General features: G+C 47.9%; 7 protein-coding genes and 3 non-coding genes across 10 annotated transcripts, besides 7 other annotated features; 8 read left to right on the top strand and 2 right to left on the bottom strand.

The window, feature by feature from the left end:
* Positions 1-6913: part of a sequence feature (sequence corresponds to BAC RPCI93-2L9) that runs on past the window's edge.
* Tb927.4.1270 (RuvB-like DNA helicase, putative) lies at positions 95-1474 on the top strand (the record flags this gene model as incomplete). The annotated part of the gene is made up of 1 exon (XM_839184.1): positions 95-1474. The coding sequence occupies one exon, from the start codon at positions 95-97 to the stop codon at positions 1472-1474; it is 1380 nt and encodes a 459-aa protein (XP_844277.1).
* Positions 1473-1580: a sequence feature (CT-rich).
* On the top strand, positions 2018-3022 carry Tb927.4.1260 (hypothetical protein, conserved; the record flags this gene model as incomplete). Its single annotated transcript, XM_839183.1, has 1 exon — positions 2018-3022. One exon carries the CDS (start codon positions 2018-2020, stop codon positions 3020-3022), a length of 1005 nt encoding a protein of 334 aa, XP_844276.1.
* Positions 3476-6211, top strand: Tb927.4.1250 (peroxisome biogenesis factor 1, putative; the record flags this gene model as incomplete). The annotated part of the gene is made up of 1 exon (XM_839182.1): positions 3476-6211. The coding sequence occupies one exon, from the start codon at positions 3476-3478 to the stop codon at positions 6209-6211; it is 2736 nt and encodes a 911-aa protein (XP_844275.1).
* On the top strand, positions 6617-6970 carry Tb927.4.1240 (hypothetical protein; the record flags this gene model as incomplete). Its single annotated transcript, XM_839181.1, has 1 exon — positions 6617-6970. One exon carries the CDS (start codon positions 6617-6619, stop codon positions 6968-6970), a length of 354 nt encoding a protein of 117 aa, XP_844274.1.
* Positions 6914-15748: part of a sequence feature (sequence corresponds to BAC RPCI93-5E12) that runs on past the window's edge.
* Positions 7044-7067: a microsatellite.
* Positions 7938-8726, top strand: Tb927.4.1230 (hypothetical protein; the record flags this gene model as incomplete). Its single annotated transcript, XM_839180.1, has 1 exon — positions 7938-8726. One exon carries the CDS (start codon positions 7938-7940, stop codon positions 8724-8726), a length of 789 nt encoding a protein of 262 aa, XP_844273.1.
* Positions 8783-8812: a microsatellite.
* On the top strand, positions 9119-9901 carry Tb927.4.1220 (leucine-rich repeat protein (LRRP), putative; the record flags this gene model as incomplete). The annotated part of the gene is made up of 1 exon (XM_839179.1): positions 9119-9901. One exon carries the CDS (start codon positions 9119-9121, stop codon positions 9899-9901), a length of 783 nt encoding a protein of 260 aa, XP_844272.1.
* Positions 9982-10012: a microsatellite.
* On the top strand, positions 11853-11936 carry Tb927.4.1219. The gene has a single exon. It is a non-coding gene; the product is annotated as a tRNA-Tyr (tRNA).
* Positions 12005-12076, bottom strand: Tb927.4.1216. The gene has a single exon. It is a non-coding gene; the product is annotated as a tRNA-Thr (tRNA).
* Tb927.4.1213 lies at positions 12174-12267 on the bottom strand. Its single transcript, XR_002990003.1, has one exon. It is a non-coding gene; the product is annotated as an snRNA U6 (small nuclear RNA).
* Tb927.4.1210 (hypothetical protein) lies at positions 13533-14087 on the top strand (the record flags this gene model as incomplete). Its single annotated transcript, XM_839178.1, has 1 exon — positions 13533-14087. One exon carries the CDS (start codon positions 13533-13535, stop codon positions 14085-14087), a length of 555 nt encoding a protein of 184 aa, XP_844271.1.
* Positions 15408-15597: a mobile genetic element.

Below are 15748 nucleotides of genomic sequence, written 5' to 3'. Positions count from 1 at the left end.
ACGACTTGCATCTGCATCGATTTGTACCTGGGGGAAACAAGTAAGATAGGTTGAAAGACACATAAGGGGGAAGAAAGTGTGAAGCACGTCGTCCATGTCTGGAATCAAAATTGAGGAGGTTATATCCACCACAAAGAAGGAACGTGTAGCAGCTCACAGCCATGTGAAGGGGCTCGGACTTGATGCCGACGGCGTAGCAAAGCCGACTGCAGATGGATTTGTCGGACAAGTTAAAGCCCGTGAGGCCGCTGGCATTGTGGTGGAGCTGACACGAACGAAGAAAATGGCGGGTCGTGCTCTGCTCTTTGCAGGGCCCCCGGGAACCGGAAAGACGGCACTGGCGTTGGGTGTGGCAAAAGAACTCGGGCCAAAAGTTCCATTCTGCCCGATGGTTGGTAGTGAAGTGTACAGCGCGGAGGTGAAGAAGACGGAGGTTCTCATGGAAAACTTCCGCCGGGCGATTGGACTGCGTATCAAGGAGCAGAAGGAGGTGTACGAAGGTGAGGTGACGGAACTGCGTGCAGAGGAAACGGATAACCCGCTTGGAGGGTATGGAAAGTCCATCTCACACGTCATTGTGACGCTCAAATCGGTCAAGGGCTCCAAGCAGTTGAAGCTTGATGCCGCAATCTACGAAAGCCTAGAGAAGGAGAAAGTGGCGGTTGGTGACGTCATCTACATTGAGAGTAGCACAGGCGCCGTCAAGCGCGTGGGCCGATCGGATGCCTATATTGGGGACCACGACCTCGAGGCTGATGAGTATGTTCCGCTTCCTAAGGGCGATGTTCACAAAAAGAAGGAGATTATACAAGACGTAACGCTTCACGATCTCGACGCAGCCAATGCTAAACCAAACCAGGGTCAAGACGCACTTTCCATTGTGAATAGCCTCATGAAACAAAAGAAAACAGAAATAACGGAGAAACTCCGGCATGAAATAAACAAAGTTGTGAACAAATACATTGACCAAGGCGTTGCTGAGTTGGTCCCCGGCGTTTTGTTCATTGACGAGGTCCATATGTTAGACATAGAGTGTTTTACATTTCTAAATAAGGCCCTGGAATCCACTCTGGCTCCTGTGGTAATATTTGCCACCAACAGGGGCAGTTGCCGCATCAGAGGGACGGATGTGCGCTCCCCGCACGGCATCCCGACTGATCTTCTCGACCGGTTGCTGATAGTGCGCACCAGCAATTACAGCATTGAGGAGGTGGTGGCCATTGTGGACATTCGCGCGCGAGTGGAAGGTGTCAGCGTATCGGATGCGGCTTTGGAGCTTCTCGGTCAAATCGGCGACCGGACGTCACTTCGTTACGTCGCGCAGCTGTTGACACCAGCGCTTATTATCGCAGAAACCAACGGGCGATCCACCATTGAAGTGGAGGATGTGACTTTAGTTGATGGCCTTTTCAAGGACGCAAAGGCCTCGGCGCAGATGCTCCACGAGAACGCAGAGGATTACGTCTACCAATAGAATATGAAAAAAGAAAAGAAGAGATGGAGAGAAAGTGGGATAACAAAAAGGGAAGAAGAGCATGGAAGAAGGGGAAACTGTAGAGCAAATAAACAGAAGAAGCAGACTTCCCAGAAGCCCGGAAACATGCGTGCGCCTAAGAAAGAGACTAAGTCTTACTTCTTTTTTTTTTTTACTATTTATACGGCCGCATGCAAAACTCTTGGAGAAGGAAGGAGGATGGTCTATTTCAAAGATTTATCAGGGGTGAACCACGCTAAGGTTAACACTAAGCTTTAAACTACGTATTCCATTCGCTGGGAGTTACGAAAGAATATAAAATGACAAATTTGAAAGCTATGAGGAGAGGTGACGGCATGCTCTTCTTTCTGCCTGGAAGGCGGCGTATGGACCGCGTTTGTCCCCCACTCTGGATTGCTTTTTCTCTTCTTACCTTTAATTCTTCTCCGCATCTTCTTTCTTTTTAAAAAAAAATATATGTGTGTAAATTATTCCCTTAATTATTAGGGTGATGACACGTTGCATTAAGAACTGCAGTAAAGGATGAAGTTTGTGTGGTTAGACACGAAACCACAACGATACATCTGTGCCAACCGTAGTACATATAGAGATATATGGCCGCGCCTTGCTTCAATGAGGGTTCCAGCAGCCTATTCCCTCACACGGTGGGTCGCACGCAAGGGCGGTGCATTTCACTGCGCACTGCGGTTGCATCCCCATCGGAACCGAGGTTGTTGTTTGGTCGCCCAACGCCCCATTAAGTCCGGTGCAGCCCTCATCTCCGTTCCCGTTTCACTTTCCATCTCAGCTTTTACGCAAGGAAGTGATGATGAGAGGAATATTGCAGCTCGATGGGGGCCACTCGAGGAGCTGGCGGGAACACTGACCCGCGAGCTTCATAATCCAAGTAGCTTCCACCGACTCTATCTTGAGTTTTTGCACGATGTGTACAACAGTGACGCCACGGACCAATTTGCGGTGAATGAACCACTGCAAAACGAACTGGATGCCATGTATATGGGAAATGCATTACATGTGAAGGGGGTCCCTAATGCTCCCTTTATATCGAAGAGTAAACTTGTAACGGCGTCACAGCGTGCCGATTGGATTCGCATAGATTACCTTCGGCGGCGCATGGAGCAAAGCTTGCCCCATTTTGCTTCAAAGTCCACATCATGGGGCTTATCAATGGCCCTCGCCCGCGCCCTTCGTGACGATGACGGGGGCCTCACGATGTATCCATTGATTGACTTTTCCCTACACGACTACGAACCCAACGCGATGATACATTTAACGCACCCCGAGTGCCATAGTGAGGGCAGTATTGGGGGACGGTGGTACGACAAAACACAACCTTGTGCGCATTTAGTTGCTCGTCAAACCATTCCTGCTGGTAGTGCCGTGACTATTGCATATAGCACTCGCGCCGCGGCTTCGCAAGAGGATGCGGAGTACTGGAAAATGAAGTGGGGGTTTGTTCCGGACAGGGAGGGGAGGGCAAGGACTGTGGAGACGGATGGAGAGAGGCGTGTGCCCACAGGAATATAACAGATATGAGAAACAAAACTCCAGTACGCGGTGTGCTGCTTCCGAAAGGATGCAAGGTATTCCTGGTGAAGGGAGGGATGGAGTGCGTCCTGATGCATGTGGTGACGTGAAACAACCCACTGCTCTATATTTTACATCCCACGCCTTTGCGAGCTCAGGCCCACGTGTTGTTGTACTGAGTGGTGGTTACACGACGCGCAGAGATATCGGTTGGGGTGTCGGGGTTCATGCCAACGCTTAACTTGGTTTCTTTTTTTGTAATTATCGCTTCAACTTTAACGATACGCCAAAGGAGGTAAATGCGATTGTTGACAACCCACAATATGGTGCCGACTACCCTTCCTGGGTTCATTGCTTTGACTCCAACCGTTTGTTTCTTCGTTCTCCAACCGATCTAGAGGGTCCCTTTATAAACGTAATTATTACTAGTGTAGCTCCAAAAAGAATAAGAGGATGCAGCACAGCTCCTTTGAAGTTTCTATCGACCCGTCCCGAACGGACTCATTTGTCTTGGTGTCAAATGAATTCATCCGTGGAAATCTACTACCCTACTATGGAAGGAATATACCCTTCGTGGTACCCTTGAGGATTTCGGACGGTCATAAGAACACGTACGTCGGTTGCTTGGCGCACCGGCCGCACAACTTTGCTGCGTTTAAATTAATCATATCCGTCACCATGGCGACGAGCCTGGGAGTTACTAATGGCGCAATAGTGCAGTGCACAGCGGTGTTCAAATTCGCAAAGGCAGCCACGGTCCTTGTGCGCCCATCCTCCGTGGATGAAAGTGAGGTGGTTGAACAGAATGCACTTCGCATTGAGGCACAATTATTGCGGCAGGTCCAAGTGGTGTTCCCCGCAATGACGCTCGATGTCGCGGTGTTTGATGGTGTTAATGCGAAAATGGTGGTCGAGCGTATTGAGGACCGTGAAGGTCACGAAGTCACATCTGGATGTGCCGTAATGGCCGAAGGCACGGAATTTGTTGTTGCCACTCGAACGCGTCACGTCGAACAGAGCGGTGCTCCGACGTGGTCGGTACTGCGGTGCCTTACCTGGAGGAAGGAAAAGGGATTTAACAACGAGGCGACGGCCGGAGACGCAAATGTAGAGGCGGTGTCGCTTTATATGAATCCTTCAACGGCGGCGCGCCACCACTGGAGTGAAGGTCTTGTGATGGGTTTTTGGGACCTGGCGAAGGCTTCACAACTTCTCGAATCGAAGGAAGTCACATCCTCCTTCCTTCGATCCAACGCACTGAAGGCCCCCATCCGGTTGGTAGAGGGAATGGAAGATGGTGTGTGCACCTCTCCAGCTTTCATTCAGGCATCCAATATAGTCGTTTTTCCAACACTTGATGAGAACATACCCACGGCAACAGATAGGGACTGCCCCTCCGCCAGTACATCTCCCTTCAGCAACCAGATACCTTACGAAAGTGTGGTAGAGGTGCACGGGACAGCTCCTCAAGAGCTTCGAGAGCACTTGGTATGTTGGTTCGAGGAAATTAAGAAACTCGGGCCTCACCACAGCAAATATGGAAGCAATGGTAATGTTTTACTTTGTGGTGGAAGTGGAACCGGTAAGACGGCTATCGTCGGCGCTGTGCTCAATGAACTTCACGGTGTCCACATCAACGTGGTTCAGTGCAAAGCCGAGAAGCTGTTGGCATCCCTCCAACGAGCCCTGGTTGAGTGTGTGATGTGCGCCCCGGCCGTTCTAGTCTTGGATAACTTTGACGCTGTTGCGCCCGCGCAAAAGGAAGAATCGGTGTTGAGTGTCACCGGCGCAACAAAAGCCATTTTGGAAGGAACCCTGCGCTGCTTTACTGAAGCACTTTCACTATGTGGCGCCGCGTCCGTTCTCGTTGTTGCCACCTGTGCCAACCGACAATGTGTTAACGAGGGTCTGCGCTCCGCCTACTGTTTTACCAAAGTGATCAAAGTGGAGGCGCTGGATCGCAAGACAAGAGTAGCATTGCTGAAGCAATTGTTCCCCAAGGAGTCAGCAGAAGCTCTCGAGGAAGTTGGAGACCTCATGGGCAATTACACGCCGTTTGATATGAGGAAGGTGTCGCAGCCAATAAAGAGTTCGTTGGATGGGGGGAGGGTGCCATTTCGTGAGGCCGCGCGAGGGGCCATAGCCGCCTTCACACCCTTGTCTCACACGGGAATAACATTTCTCAAAAGTGAAAAGGCATCTTTGCAATCTGTTGGTGGCCTCGCTGAGGCGCGAAAAGTTTTGTATGACACACTGGTGCTGCCAATGAAACACCCAGAACTCTTCGCACGGTTGCCACTGAAGACACGTAGCGGCGTACTTCTCTATGGTGCCTCGGGGTGCGGGAAAACGTTTGTTGTGGAGGCCATTGTGAATTCCGAAAACTTGAACTGCATCGTGGTTAACGGCCCTGAGGTTTTTGGCAAATACATTGGCCAGAGTGAGCAGAAGATCCGTGACGTTTTTGAGCGCGCGCAAGCTGCTGCGCCATGCGTTGTTTTCTTCGACGAGTTCGACTCTGTCGCCCCACAGCGGGGGGTGGACAACTCCGGTGTAACAGACAGAGTGGTTAACCAACTTCTGTGTTACCTGGATGGCGTGGAAAGCAGAAAAGATGTCTACGTTGTAGCTGCCTCTAGCCGTCCTGACCTCATCGATGCGGCGCTTCTGCGGCCTGGACGGTTAGACAAGGCTGTTCACTGTCCCATTCCATCGTTGGAGGACCGGGTTAACATCTTGACAATTTGCTTTGAGCAACTTCAGGCGGAGTTAACGCTACCGGAAATTAAAGAAATTGCCGAACAGACAATCAATTGGACGCCGGCAGACCTGAACGGATTAGCGTCATCAGCGAGTATGGTGGTAAATAGGCGCATTATCGAGAAACTTTCCAAGCGTTGTGAGGAGCGTGAAGTGGAACATAATTTTGCCGTGCTTAACGTGGGAAAAGGAACGACACGGGAGAAAATAGAAGATATCTTGAGGCCATCTGCAGCTGCCGCGGCGAGAGAAGAGGCCTTGAACGTGGCCAACCGCATCACCATAAAAGATGTGCGGCAAGCAATGGGTATGACAAAACCCTCCCTAACCAAGGAACACATTTGGGAACAGGAAAGAATTCACCGCCTCTTCAGTAAGCAGGAAAAGAGCAGTACGAGGGAAGTCGGAAGGAAATTGACCCAACGGTGAGGTGGTAACACCAAAACACTCTACAATTCGTTAATTTCTGTCAGCCACTCCTCTGCCCTCTCCAGTATGGCTTGGGGCTCAGATTGTGTGGATACTAAAAAGGAGAGTGATGGGGTAACGCTGTTTTTTTTTGTAAATTTGGAACCCAAGCAATTCGCAGAGAGTTGGAGACAAGAAAGGACTTCTCCAGGTAATACAACGGGCTCTTCTTATTTCCCTTTCTTCCTCCCTCCTCCTTTCTTTTTCGATTCCGTTTGGCTGAGTAAAAAAAAAAAAAAGACAACTAAAAAACTAGGCAAGGCGCCGATGCGTCCGGTTCTTGAGTAAGACTACTCGGAACAAAAAAAACTGTGCGTTATTTGGGCCACCGTTCCTTTGTTTGTTTCATTATGTACTTCGTGGCAAATGTCCGTACGTTCCGATACTTTTTTGGGGGGAAGGGGCTCGCGTGTGCCGAGCACCGGTTTTAATTCCCAATGTGCTAAAACCCATGCATATCAAAGAGGTGCTGACGGGGGTTTCATGGGGAGGAAAATATACTGCCAGCCGGTTCCGCTATATTGTTGTTCTCTGCTTTTTATGCAATGGTATCCAGTGACCCTCATGGACGCAAGTTTCCTCGTCACCGCCATCACAAAGCAAAAAAAATTAGAAAAGATAGGGCTCCATTCAGATCATCATCACGATTTCTCCCATATGGCGCACATGCGTCTGATATTTCCCCGGCACGTTATATTCCCCGTCAATGAGCTCAATTAAGGGAACTGAGAATATTAGGACGAGTGTGGTTTACAGCAGGGGCGTATGAAAGTTGTTTGGTATTTGGATATAAAGGAGGAGGAGGAGGAGGGGGAGGTTCCTTACCGATGGAAATGGAATGTTTTGTTATGCCGCGTTGATTGGCCACGTGCCATTTCGTAGTGGTGGCGGATATAATGTCTTAAAATGAAGACACGTATCACACAGCTCTTTTTATTTCATTTTATTTTTACCATCGTTAGTGATGCACATATCCCTGCAGGTGTTTGCCGTTGAGTTCGGAGTAAAGTTTGCATTTGGTGCCTCATTTCAGGAAAGGTATGAAATGTGTTTAGGGGGGAAAGTGAGGAAAAACAGCTGGTCACTTCTGGTATTGGTTTGCATGGCGAAAGACACTGTGATTCAGAGAGGGGGGAAAAGTATTCATAACAGAAATAAATAACAACGCGCTACGCCCTCTGCATTCCGCTCCCCAACGCGGAAAATGCCGTGCCGAAGAGTTAGAAACCGTTAAAGGATTTCAAAAAAAAAAAGAGAGAGAGAGAGACCACATTCACCACACACTTTAACGAGTTTATAAACAACGATTGTTGCGCTCCTCAAAGCACCTTGTCGTTGGGCTTTAATATAAACATTTATTTATTTATACAGTTCGCTTTGCCACGCGACATAATGGCTCTTTTGATTATGTTTCGTTGCTTTTCTCCTTTCTTCACTGTGCGTGTACTGATTAGATTGATCACAGATAAATAAAGGTGCGATGGGAAGAAAGACTGGTGCGCTGTTTCTTGAAGCAGTACTTTTTCTGTTGGCTTTTCTGCCGCAATCATTTGTTGAGGCTGATGAAAGCGCAGAATGCAGTTGTGATTTGGGGGATTTGGGGGATTCTATAGAGGAAAAGGCGGCGGGGTTATGTGATGATGAATCCGAGTGCAGGCGGCGGGCGGTAGTCATCATCAAAAAGAACATGGAAGAAGGCGGGAGGTACGCCGCTTGCAAGGCAGAGCTTTACAAACTTCAGGAAAAAATAAAAACGCAAGAAACTCCTCGTGATAATTGCGCCGAGAAGGAGAAGATGTGGGAAAAGCAGAGAAGTGAGTTGGAGCAGGAAAAAGACGAATGCCTCCGCACAAGTGATGCGCACCGGACGCAAAAGCAAGATCTTGAAGATCGAGTTCGATATATGGACGGACTGACGAGGGCAATGATCAGCGAGAAGCGATTTGCTGAAGAAAGAAGGAATATATCAGAGAAAGAAAATGAAGATCTCAAAACCCGCGTGCGAGTTCTTACCCATAAACTGGGTGTGCTGACCGCAATGGTGCAAAAACTTCACATCTCGCATATGATAAAGGATATGGGCATTGCAATGTTGCAAGCCGAGGCAAAACAGGCAGCGGAAGAAATGGAAACAAATCATAAAAAAGATGTTGCGGCTGCCGAGGAAAGAGTTCTTCAAGAGTGCAAAGAGAAATTCTGCTTTGACTCCAGTGGAAATTTAAACGCAGCGGTATTCATTGAACACAATATATCCAAGGAAAATCGCTCGTTCCTCCTGGAACAATTAAACTGCTCCAAAGAGAATCAAGGGGATACTAAACGGGAATGGCGCTTCTGGCGTAAAGGGGCCAACGATTCATCAAGACCCAAAAAAAGCGCGGATCATTCGGAAAGCAACGGTTCCTCGCATGGAAATAATATTCATTTGGTTTTGAGGGTATGTTTGTCTTTGCTTCTGTTAACTGCATTGTCTTGAACGGCAGTTTAATCGACCAATTTGCTCTAATTTTTTCTTCCGCGAGCGTGAGCGCGCACATACACACATGCACACACACACACACAATATATATACATATATATAGTTTGCACCCACCTTGTGCCGATGTTGTGCTTGTGCATGCTCCGAAAAAAAGACTAAAACAGTATATGTGTGTATACAAACAGGTATAAATCTTATATCTTTTGCTTCAAATACATTTTTTCACCTATAAACTGTTGTTTAGCCATTTGTACAGGCTAGATTTTGTACGTGAAATACAGTAGTATTTACTTTGAGGAGGAGGGGGAGGAGGAAAAGGGAAGAAAAGAAAAAGAACATATACAATATCATAACTAACACGCGCACAAAAACAAAAATTAGAATAGCATATGGTGGTACCGGTGATGAATATGACGAGGGAACCGGCCGTCGATTCCCCGGAGAATTCAAGAAAAATAAGTCTTGCGGGATACCCGGAGGTGGCCGGGTTGTTTTGTGTGACCGTTTTCAAAAGCACGTTAGATCTCGAAGTTCGCGATTGTTGTGGACTCCTGACTTTGGATGGAGTAGGGAAATGTGTAGAGTTGAAAAAATTCAGCATCAGTAATTGCGGAATGCTCACGAACATATCGGATCTGAAAGACTGCGTAAACTTGGAAATGCTCACACTTAGCGGATGTAAAACATTGAGGAATCTCACACCTCTGAAAGGTCACAGGACCTTATCATGTATCACCATCTCCCATTGCGAAAGAATGATGGAACTAGATTTGGAGGGAGCCACGAATTTGATGCAACTGAACATTAGCGACTGCGAAGAGCTAAAAGACGTTCACGTGAGCAGATGTACGCGGCTGGAGGTAATTGACATTCACGACTGTGTCAAGTTAGAAAAGCTTCACGGACTCACTTATTTGAGGGAACTTAAAACACTCATCTTGGCGGGGAATAGGGAGCTTTCAGCTGTCGAGGGTATAAATGAGCTCATTAACAGAGTGGAGAAACTCAGTTTGAAAAACTGTGAGAAGTTGGAAGACCTGAAATTCTTGGACTTTTGCAATTTTCTCAAAGAGGTAGTTGTTGCTGGCAGTAATGTGACGGAGGAAAAGAAACAGGAATTAAGGGGTAAGGGCGTAAGAATCGTCAACGAGGTAAAAGTAGCTGATGGGTGAATGCTAATTGGAATATTGTAATTTTTTAACACCAGGAGGGGACGGGAGAAGAGGGAGGGAAAAGGTAAGGCTTAACTTTGAAAAAAAAAAATGGAAAAGAAAAGAAAAGAATAATCATAACGTTGCTGAATATAGAGGAAACTGAAAAGAGAATGGTAAGTGAATAGCTGCACCCACAACAAAAAAAAACTAAAACTTATCCCATGCACATGCCTGAGTCGCTGCCACAATGCTCAGATTTGGGGTTCATCATATCTTCGTATCTCTTCTTCTTAGCACGGTGGTCTCGGTATGTGCCCTCATTTTTATTGTTATTATTTGGTAGAAAGTTTGACTGACCCACATAGGTTTCAGTCGAGAAGGGGTGAAGAGAGGAGGCGAATGTGAAGAAGCAGAAGGAACCTGACGCCGGTGAGGCGATTCGACACACAAAAAACAACAAAAGAAATTGTCTCCGGTTGGATACATCAAAGCTGGTGGGATGCGTATGATGCTGATGTGCGGAAAAATAACAACTGCTAAGAGGAAGCGAGGGGGGAAACGAGACTCAAAGAGAAAACAAAAGCTTCGCGCATGTGTCAATGGGCAGAAGCAGCCAGCCATTCATTCGAGAAAGGGATTCGGAGAGCGTTCAGTATAAATGCAAAATTACCCTCGAGCGTGTCGTAATCAATAGGGATCAGCAACTTGTCCCTCAGATGCATCGTTGCGGCGTATGTGGGTACGCATCTATTTGTTTTCCGCGCGCGGACTCAACAGGATGTGAGAAGCCAACACCAACAGACGCACGTGTGGGGAACTATGGAAAAGAAAAGGGGAAAAAGGGGCTGCCCCTGGTTTTAAGGGGTTGATTACCGCGACTTTTGCACCGAAGTAAAGACCGGACCGCTACCGCTGCTCTTGAACACCGTGGCGTTGTTATCCTCCATAGTATCTTAGGTTGATACGTTCATATTTTCCATTTCATCTGCAATGCCTCCGTATACTACTCTTGTCACATTCTCGGCTCTCTTGTAGCTCATTTTTCCTGTTCGTCCCCAGCCTCCTCCTTCAATACTTTCGCCTTTTCCCACGACTCCTCGACATTTTAACGCGAGGTTCGTTCTCCAGCGGACTCATCTTCATCCTCATTCGTCTTATTCACCACTGCTTCAAACTTTTTCTTAATCTCATCCTCTAACTTTTTTGTCCCTAAATTGGTGTTTCGGTGCCCTCGCCTGGGCGATCCCATAAACGTTACAAAGAAACTCAAACTCTCCAATGTTGTGTTGATATTCTTTTGTTGTGACGTGTTGCGGTGAAGAACGCCCTGTCACTCCCCACACAGGAAAGAAAACAACAGAGGTGTCACCTCGTCACAAATCCACATCCTTATTCCCTATTGAAATCACACGGAGAGGCGATAGAATTGTTTCAAGGAAACATTTCCACATAAAATAAGATTACCCGCAACCCCTGAAATCTCGCAAAGCAGAAACTCAAGGAAGAACAACACCCATCAGAAGTGCAGTAGCCAGTGAAATTTCTATTCTTCCAAAAACATACACTCAACATTTTGCGCCAGCCTCTCTGTCACTGCTTCTTTTTCTGCGCGGCCTCGTCTCCAACACCTACGCGCCCCCGACTCATTATAGACTTCCGGGACGACGGCACCGGAACCCAGTGTGCCGCTGTCCGCGGAACAATATTCACCAATCAGCTATAAGTGCCGCGGCTACCACATTGTCTTCATGTGCGGTTAATCAAGAAATACGTACAGAAAAAAGACGGTGTCCCAACCAAACGCGGGCGGTCCGTTTGCGGCCCAACTTGCCAGGGAGGAAGGCCAGAGCCGGGTTAACAATAAAGAAGATAAGGAACCGCACGACTCTCAATAGACGATGTTTGACAACCGAGCAGTCGCGTGACCAGCGGCACATATAACAAGTCTCCCGACTACTGCGGCAGTCAGCCTTCTGTAGCTCAATTGGTAGAGCATGTGACTGTAGAGTATGCGGGTATCACAGGGTCGCTGGTTCGATTCCGGCCGGAAGGACTTTTTCACGCCCACAAACGAGTTCTCAAATCTTCAAAGTTCGCGGAACTTGGTCCGGCGAAAAAACGAGGCCACTGCGAGAATCGAACTCGCGACCCCCACTTTACGAGAGTGGTGCACTGCCACTGTGCTAAGCGGCCACGCCGAAGCAGGGATATTTTTAGTGTTTTGTTTTTATTTAGAAATGACTTTTTCCATAAAATGTTAGAGAAGGAACAATAGTGGTGGCTCCCAGTGGAGCCCTTCGGGGACATCCACAAACTGGAAATTCAACAGAGAAGATTAGCACTCTCCCTGCGCAAGGCTGATGTCAATCTTCGAGAGATATAGCTTTTCGGTTGATGCAGTCTTTCGTCTTTAATAATATGTCTGCTCTTTTTTCTTCGCCGAAGTAGAGTCGGAGTTGGGGGGGGGTGGGGTTTCCGTCCACATTTGTTCCCATCGGCGAGAGTTACGCGCTTACCTGCCGCCCTGTTCCGGCCATCGTTAGTAGTGGTCGCCAATGTCTAAGAAACATCGCACCCTACGCATGTCAGTGGGAAGAAAATGCGGTTGCGCACGCTTCACCTTTGAGGAGAGAAAGTGAGAGTGCTCTCGGCTTCCTGAGGAAGAACTCCAAAGGGAGACATCGACTTCAATTGAATTATTGTAAACGCCCACTCGCAGCACAAAGTCCTGCCGCTCACACTTTGCTTGTACCATTTTTTTTTTTTCATGTTTATTTCCACATATTTTTTTTCTTTACACCGCTGCTGTGAGAAGAACCACCAATTGTTACCTCTGTATCCATAATCTTTTTCAGGAGTGCAGTGTCCTTGGCACACGTGGTAACCCAGACAGCTTTAGCAAAAAAAAAAAAAGAAAGGTAGACACTCTTTTTATTTTTCAGCAACCTTTGTTTGATACACAAAGCGATGGAGTTGCACGTATAGTCTTCTCATGAAGTCATGACTGCTCTATTCGCGTTCATGAGAAATGAGAAACATCATCCGTACAAATTTTTCCCGTTGCTCACAGCAGCGACCACTGATTAAACTCACATCCCCATTTCCTTCGTACCAATAACACCAGGAAATTTCATGCCATACAAGATTTCACGGCCATCAATCCGAACACGAGTACTGAATAGAACAAAGAGGGAGATGACGTTGCAACCGTTACTGTTTCCATTGCTATTGTCACACTTTTTGTGGATCTGAAGAGGTGTTGGGGACGCAGTGCCTCTAGTAGGGGAGTCCTCTGTGGCTTACTGCTTCCACCGAGGCGAAGCGATAGGAGGCGCATTTCCCTTTTCCTTCATTAGATAAAGCTTCCGAAGGTGACTCTGTCCCACCACTGATTACGGTGTGGGAGGCGGAAAGGTTACCCGCTGATGCGCCCGGCTGTTTAAACACTCTTCGGCTAGCTGTTCACAGTGCCAGTTCAAATGAGAGGAAATGGATTATCATTCATAGCGGTTCGGAGGAGAAAGCTCGTTTCACATACGCGACACGTGGGCACGCATGGGTGTCAACTGAGTCCCGGAGTCTTTATGAGAGTACAATTTGTCTTCGGCAACTGAAAAGAGCGATATATGCAAGCTGTATCATACCTTCCATGCGAGAGCCTCCCTACGACGTGGAAACCACTTCAATGTCTTGGAAGTTGGAAAATGCAAAATCCAACTGTAGACTTCTTTTTCGTACTCTGCATGTAGAGGGTGTGCAGCGAAACCGGTTAGCCGTGCGAAACGTTATAAGAAAAACAAAGATGGTTTCTCCGAAGACACTACGCCGATGGGAGAAGGGTCGGATAACACTCACACCGCACGGACGTTCCATGGGCCATGCAAAAAACAACCTTTTGTGCAGGTTTCGAGAGGGGGAAACCCCAAATAAAAAGGTCGACTTCAATATATTGCAGCATTTCTGCCACAAACGACACCAACCACCCCACCGCCGCGCCACGGGGGCAACTGCCGCGAGCACGGATAGGACGACAAGTGGTAGCTTGCTGGGGGAAACGGGGCCCGGTCGTCAGTGGACTCTCAGCAAGCACCTTGAAAATGTGCCGCGGTACCGAACTCCTCAGTTTAAGGAATTTCATTTGCGCTGCCAGAGCCTGCACCATCCTGCCAGTCTAAGGTCTCCTTTATTCACTCTCACTTCTTAACGGAGATGTTAGCGAACCCTCGGCCCAATCATTTGGGGGGGGGGATTCAGTCCAATGTGGATGGCTTCCTCCCGCCTAGGATGTTGGTTATAGTGGATATGCCGAGAAAAAGGCAGCCTTTTGTCCGCAGTTGGCTCACTTTAGCTCAGGAGCAAGCAACCATACTTGTATTCTTTGATATTTAAGAAGCATGACCCACCTACCTTGAAAATGAAAATTGGGCCTCCAAACTCGCCTTTAAGTGCCTGGGGGCCGCTAAGAGGAAACGTTATCGGCTGCTTTACAAAGGCTGATCGATACACTTATGCTTTTTTGTGTGATATTCAGTTCATGTTACGTCAGCTTACTTCCTCAACCATTTGGATGTAAAAATAGAAGGGTTGAAAAAGTTAAGCAGAACTGGGGTGGCGCAAGCAAATAGTGGGAGTTAATTTCCACCATTCTGTCTGATGGTAGCACGTCTCAGGGAACTGAAGAGTTAGAAAACAAAAATGCACATTGATGCTCAATCGAGAGGATTAAAAGGCCAACTCAGGGGGGGGGGGGAAATTACGTGAAAGATAAGGAATAACAAAACAGAGGCATCCCTCGATACTACATATCATAGGGAGTGGAACGTCGGAGTGGACTGCCACACAAAAATTAGACAATAAACATGGAAGGACTTTGTTTGGTGTTTCCGTTAACCCCCGAATGTATAAGGTAATGAAAAGTGCTCATCCGTCACCGCCTCCCTGCATGGAAAAAGGAAGGTGGGTTTCGCTTCAATAGACAGAGCGGCGCAAAGGTGAAGAAACAGTTCTGCAACTCGTTGGGGGTGTGTGTGGTGTAAACAGCGTGATTTAGCCGACGTCCCAAGCTATTCTGTATGTGACAGTGCCTGTTTCCGGTGCCAAAAGGGGGTTTAGTCCCCGGCATCAGACAGAAAAATACCAAACTTAAAGGGGTTAGTCAACAGCCGCTTCGGAGGGAGGTCGAAGAACAACGCCATCCGACGGAGGGAAAGGCTCACTTACAAAACGACCCTCAAAAAGTGGATGAATGAAACTTTTAAACTTTTAGTGACTGCCCTCCCGCCTACCAAAAGAAAAGCAATCAAGGTCCACAATAGTGATACGTCAAACGAAATTGAAGAATCCCACTGTGGCGCCGGATGCCGAGGGCGTGACGCTCAAGCCGCTTTGGATCTTGGAGCTGCTTCTTTCAATGAGGGTTCCCAAAGCGGATTTGACGTATACGGGGGATGAATGTAGTGTGAGTAGAAACGCTTGGATCCTAAGGTTTGTGGCCTCTAAAGCTCCGCCGCCGACAGCACTAGAACACGTGCCCAGGGACCAACAAATGAAAAACGGTGTCCCAGAAAGACGCTGCTGATCCCTGTGCTTTTTGATGCCGTAGCCGGAGCAAAGCAGTGTTCCCCATGAAAGGAACGCTGCTGGCTCTTGGCTTCCCCTGATGAGACGGGGTACTGGACCCTGGCACCACGTTGAGGTGGCCGGCATAACCACAGGGGCATGGGAGAGTGGAACTCTCCAACGCCGAATACTGAAGGACGCTACGGATGCCATTGGTTGTCATCTACTGTTTGGCATCCCACACTTTCAAGTATCGCTTGTTCTGAGTGGCGAGAAGAGGCGAAACTAAAATACGTAACCACCGCC

This window comes from Trypanosoma brucei, chromosome 4, assembly GCF_000002445.2.
Source record: "Trypanosoma brucei brucei TREU927 chromosome 4, complete sequence".
NCBI classification, from domain to species: Eukaryota; Euglenozoa; class Kinetoplastea; order Trypanosomatida; family Trypanosomatidae; genus Trypanosoma; species Trypanosoma brucei.
This window is presented reverse-complemented; position numbering and strand designations above follow the sequence as displayed.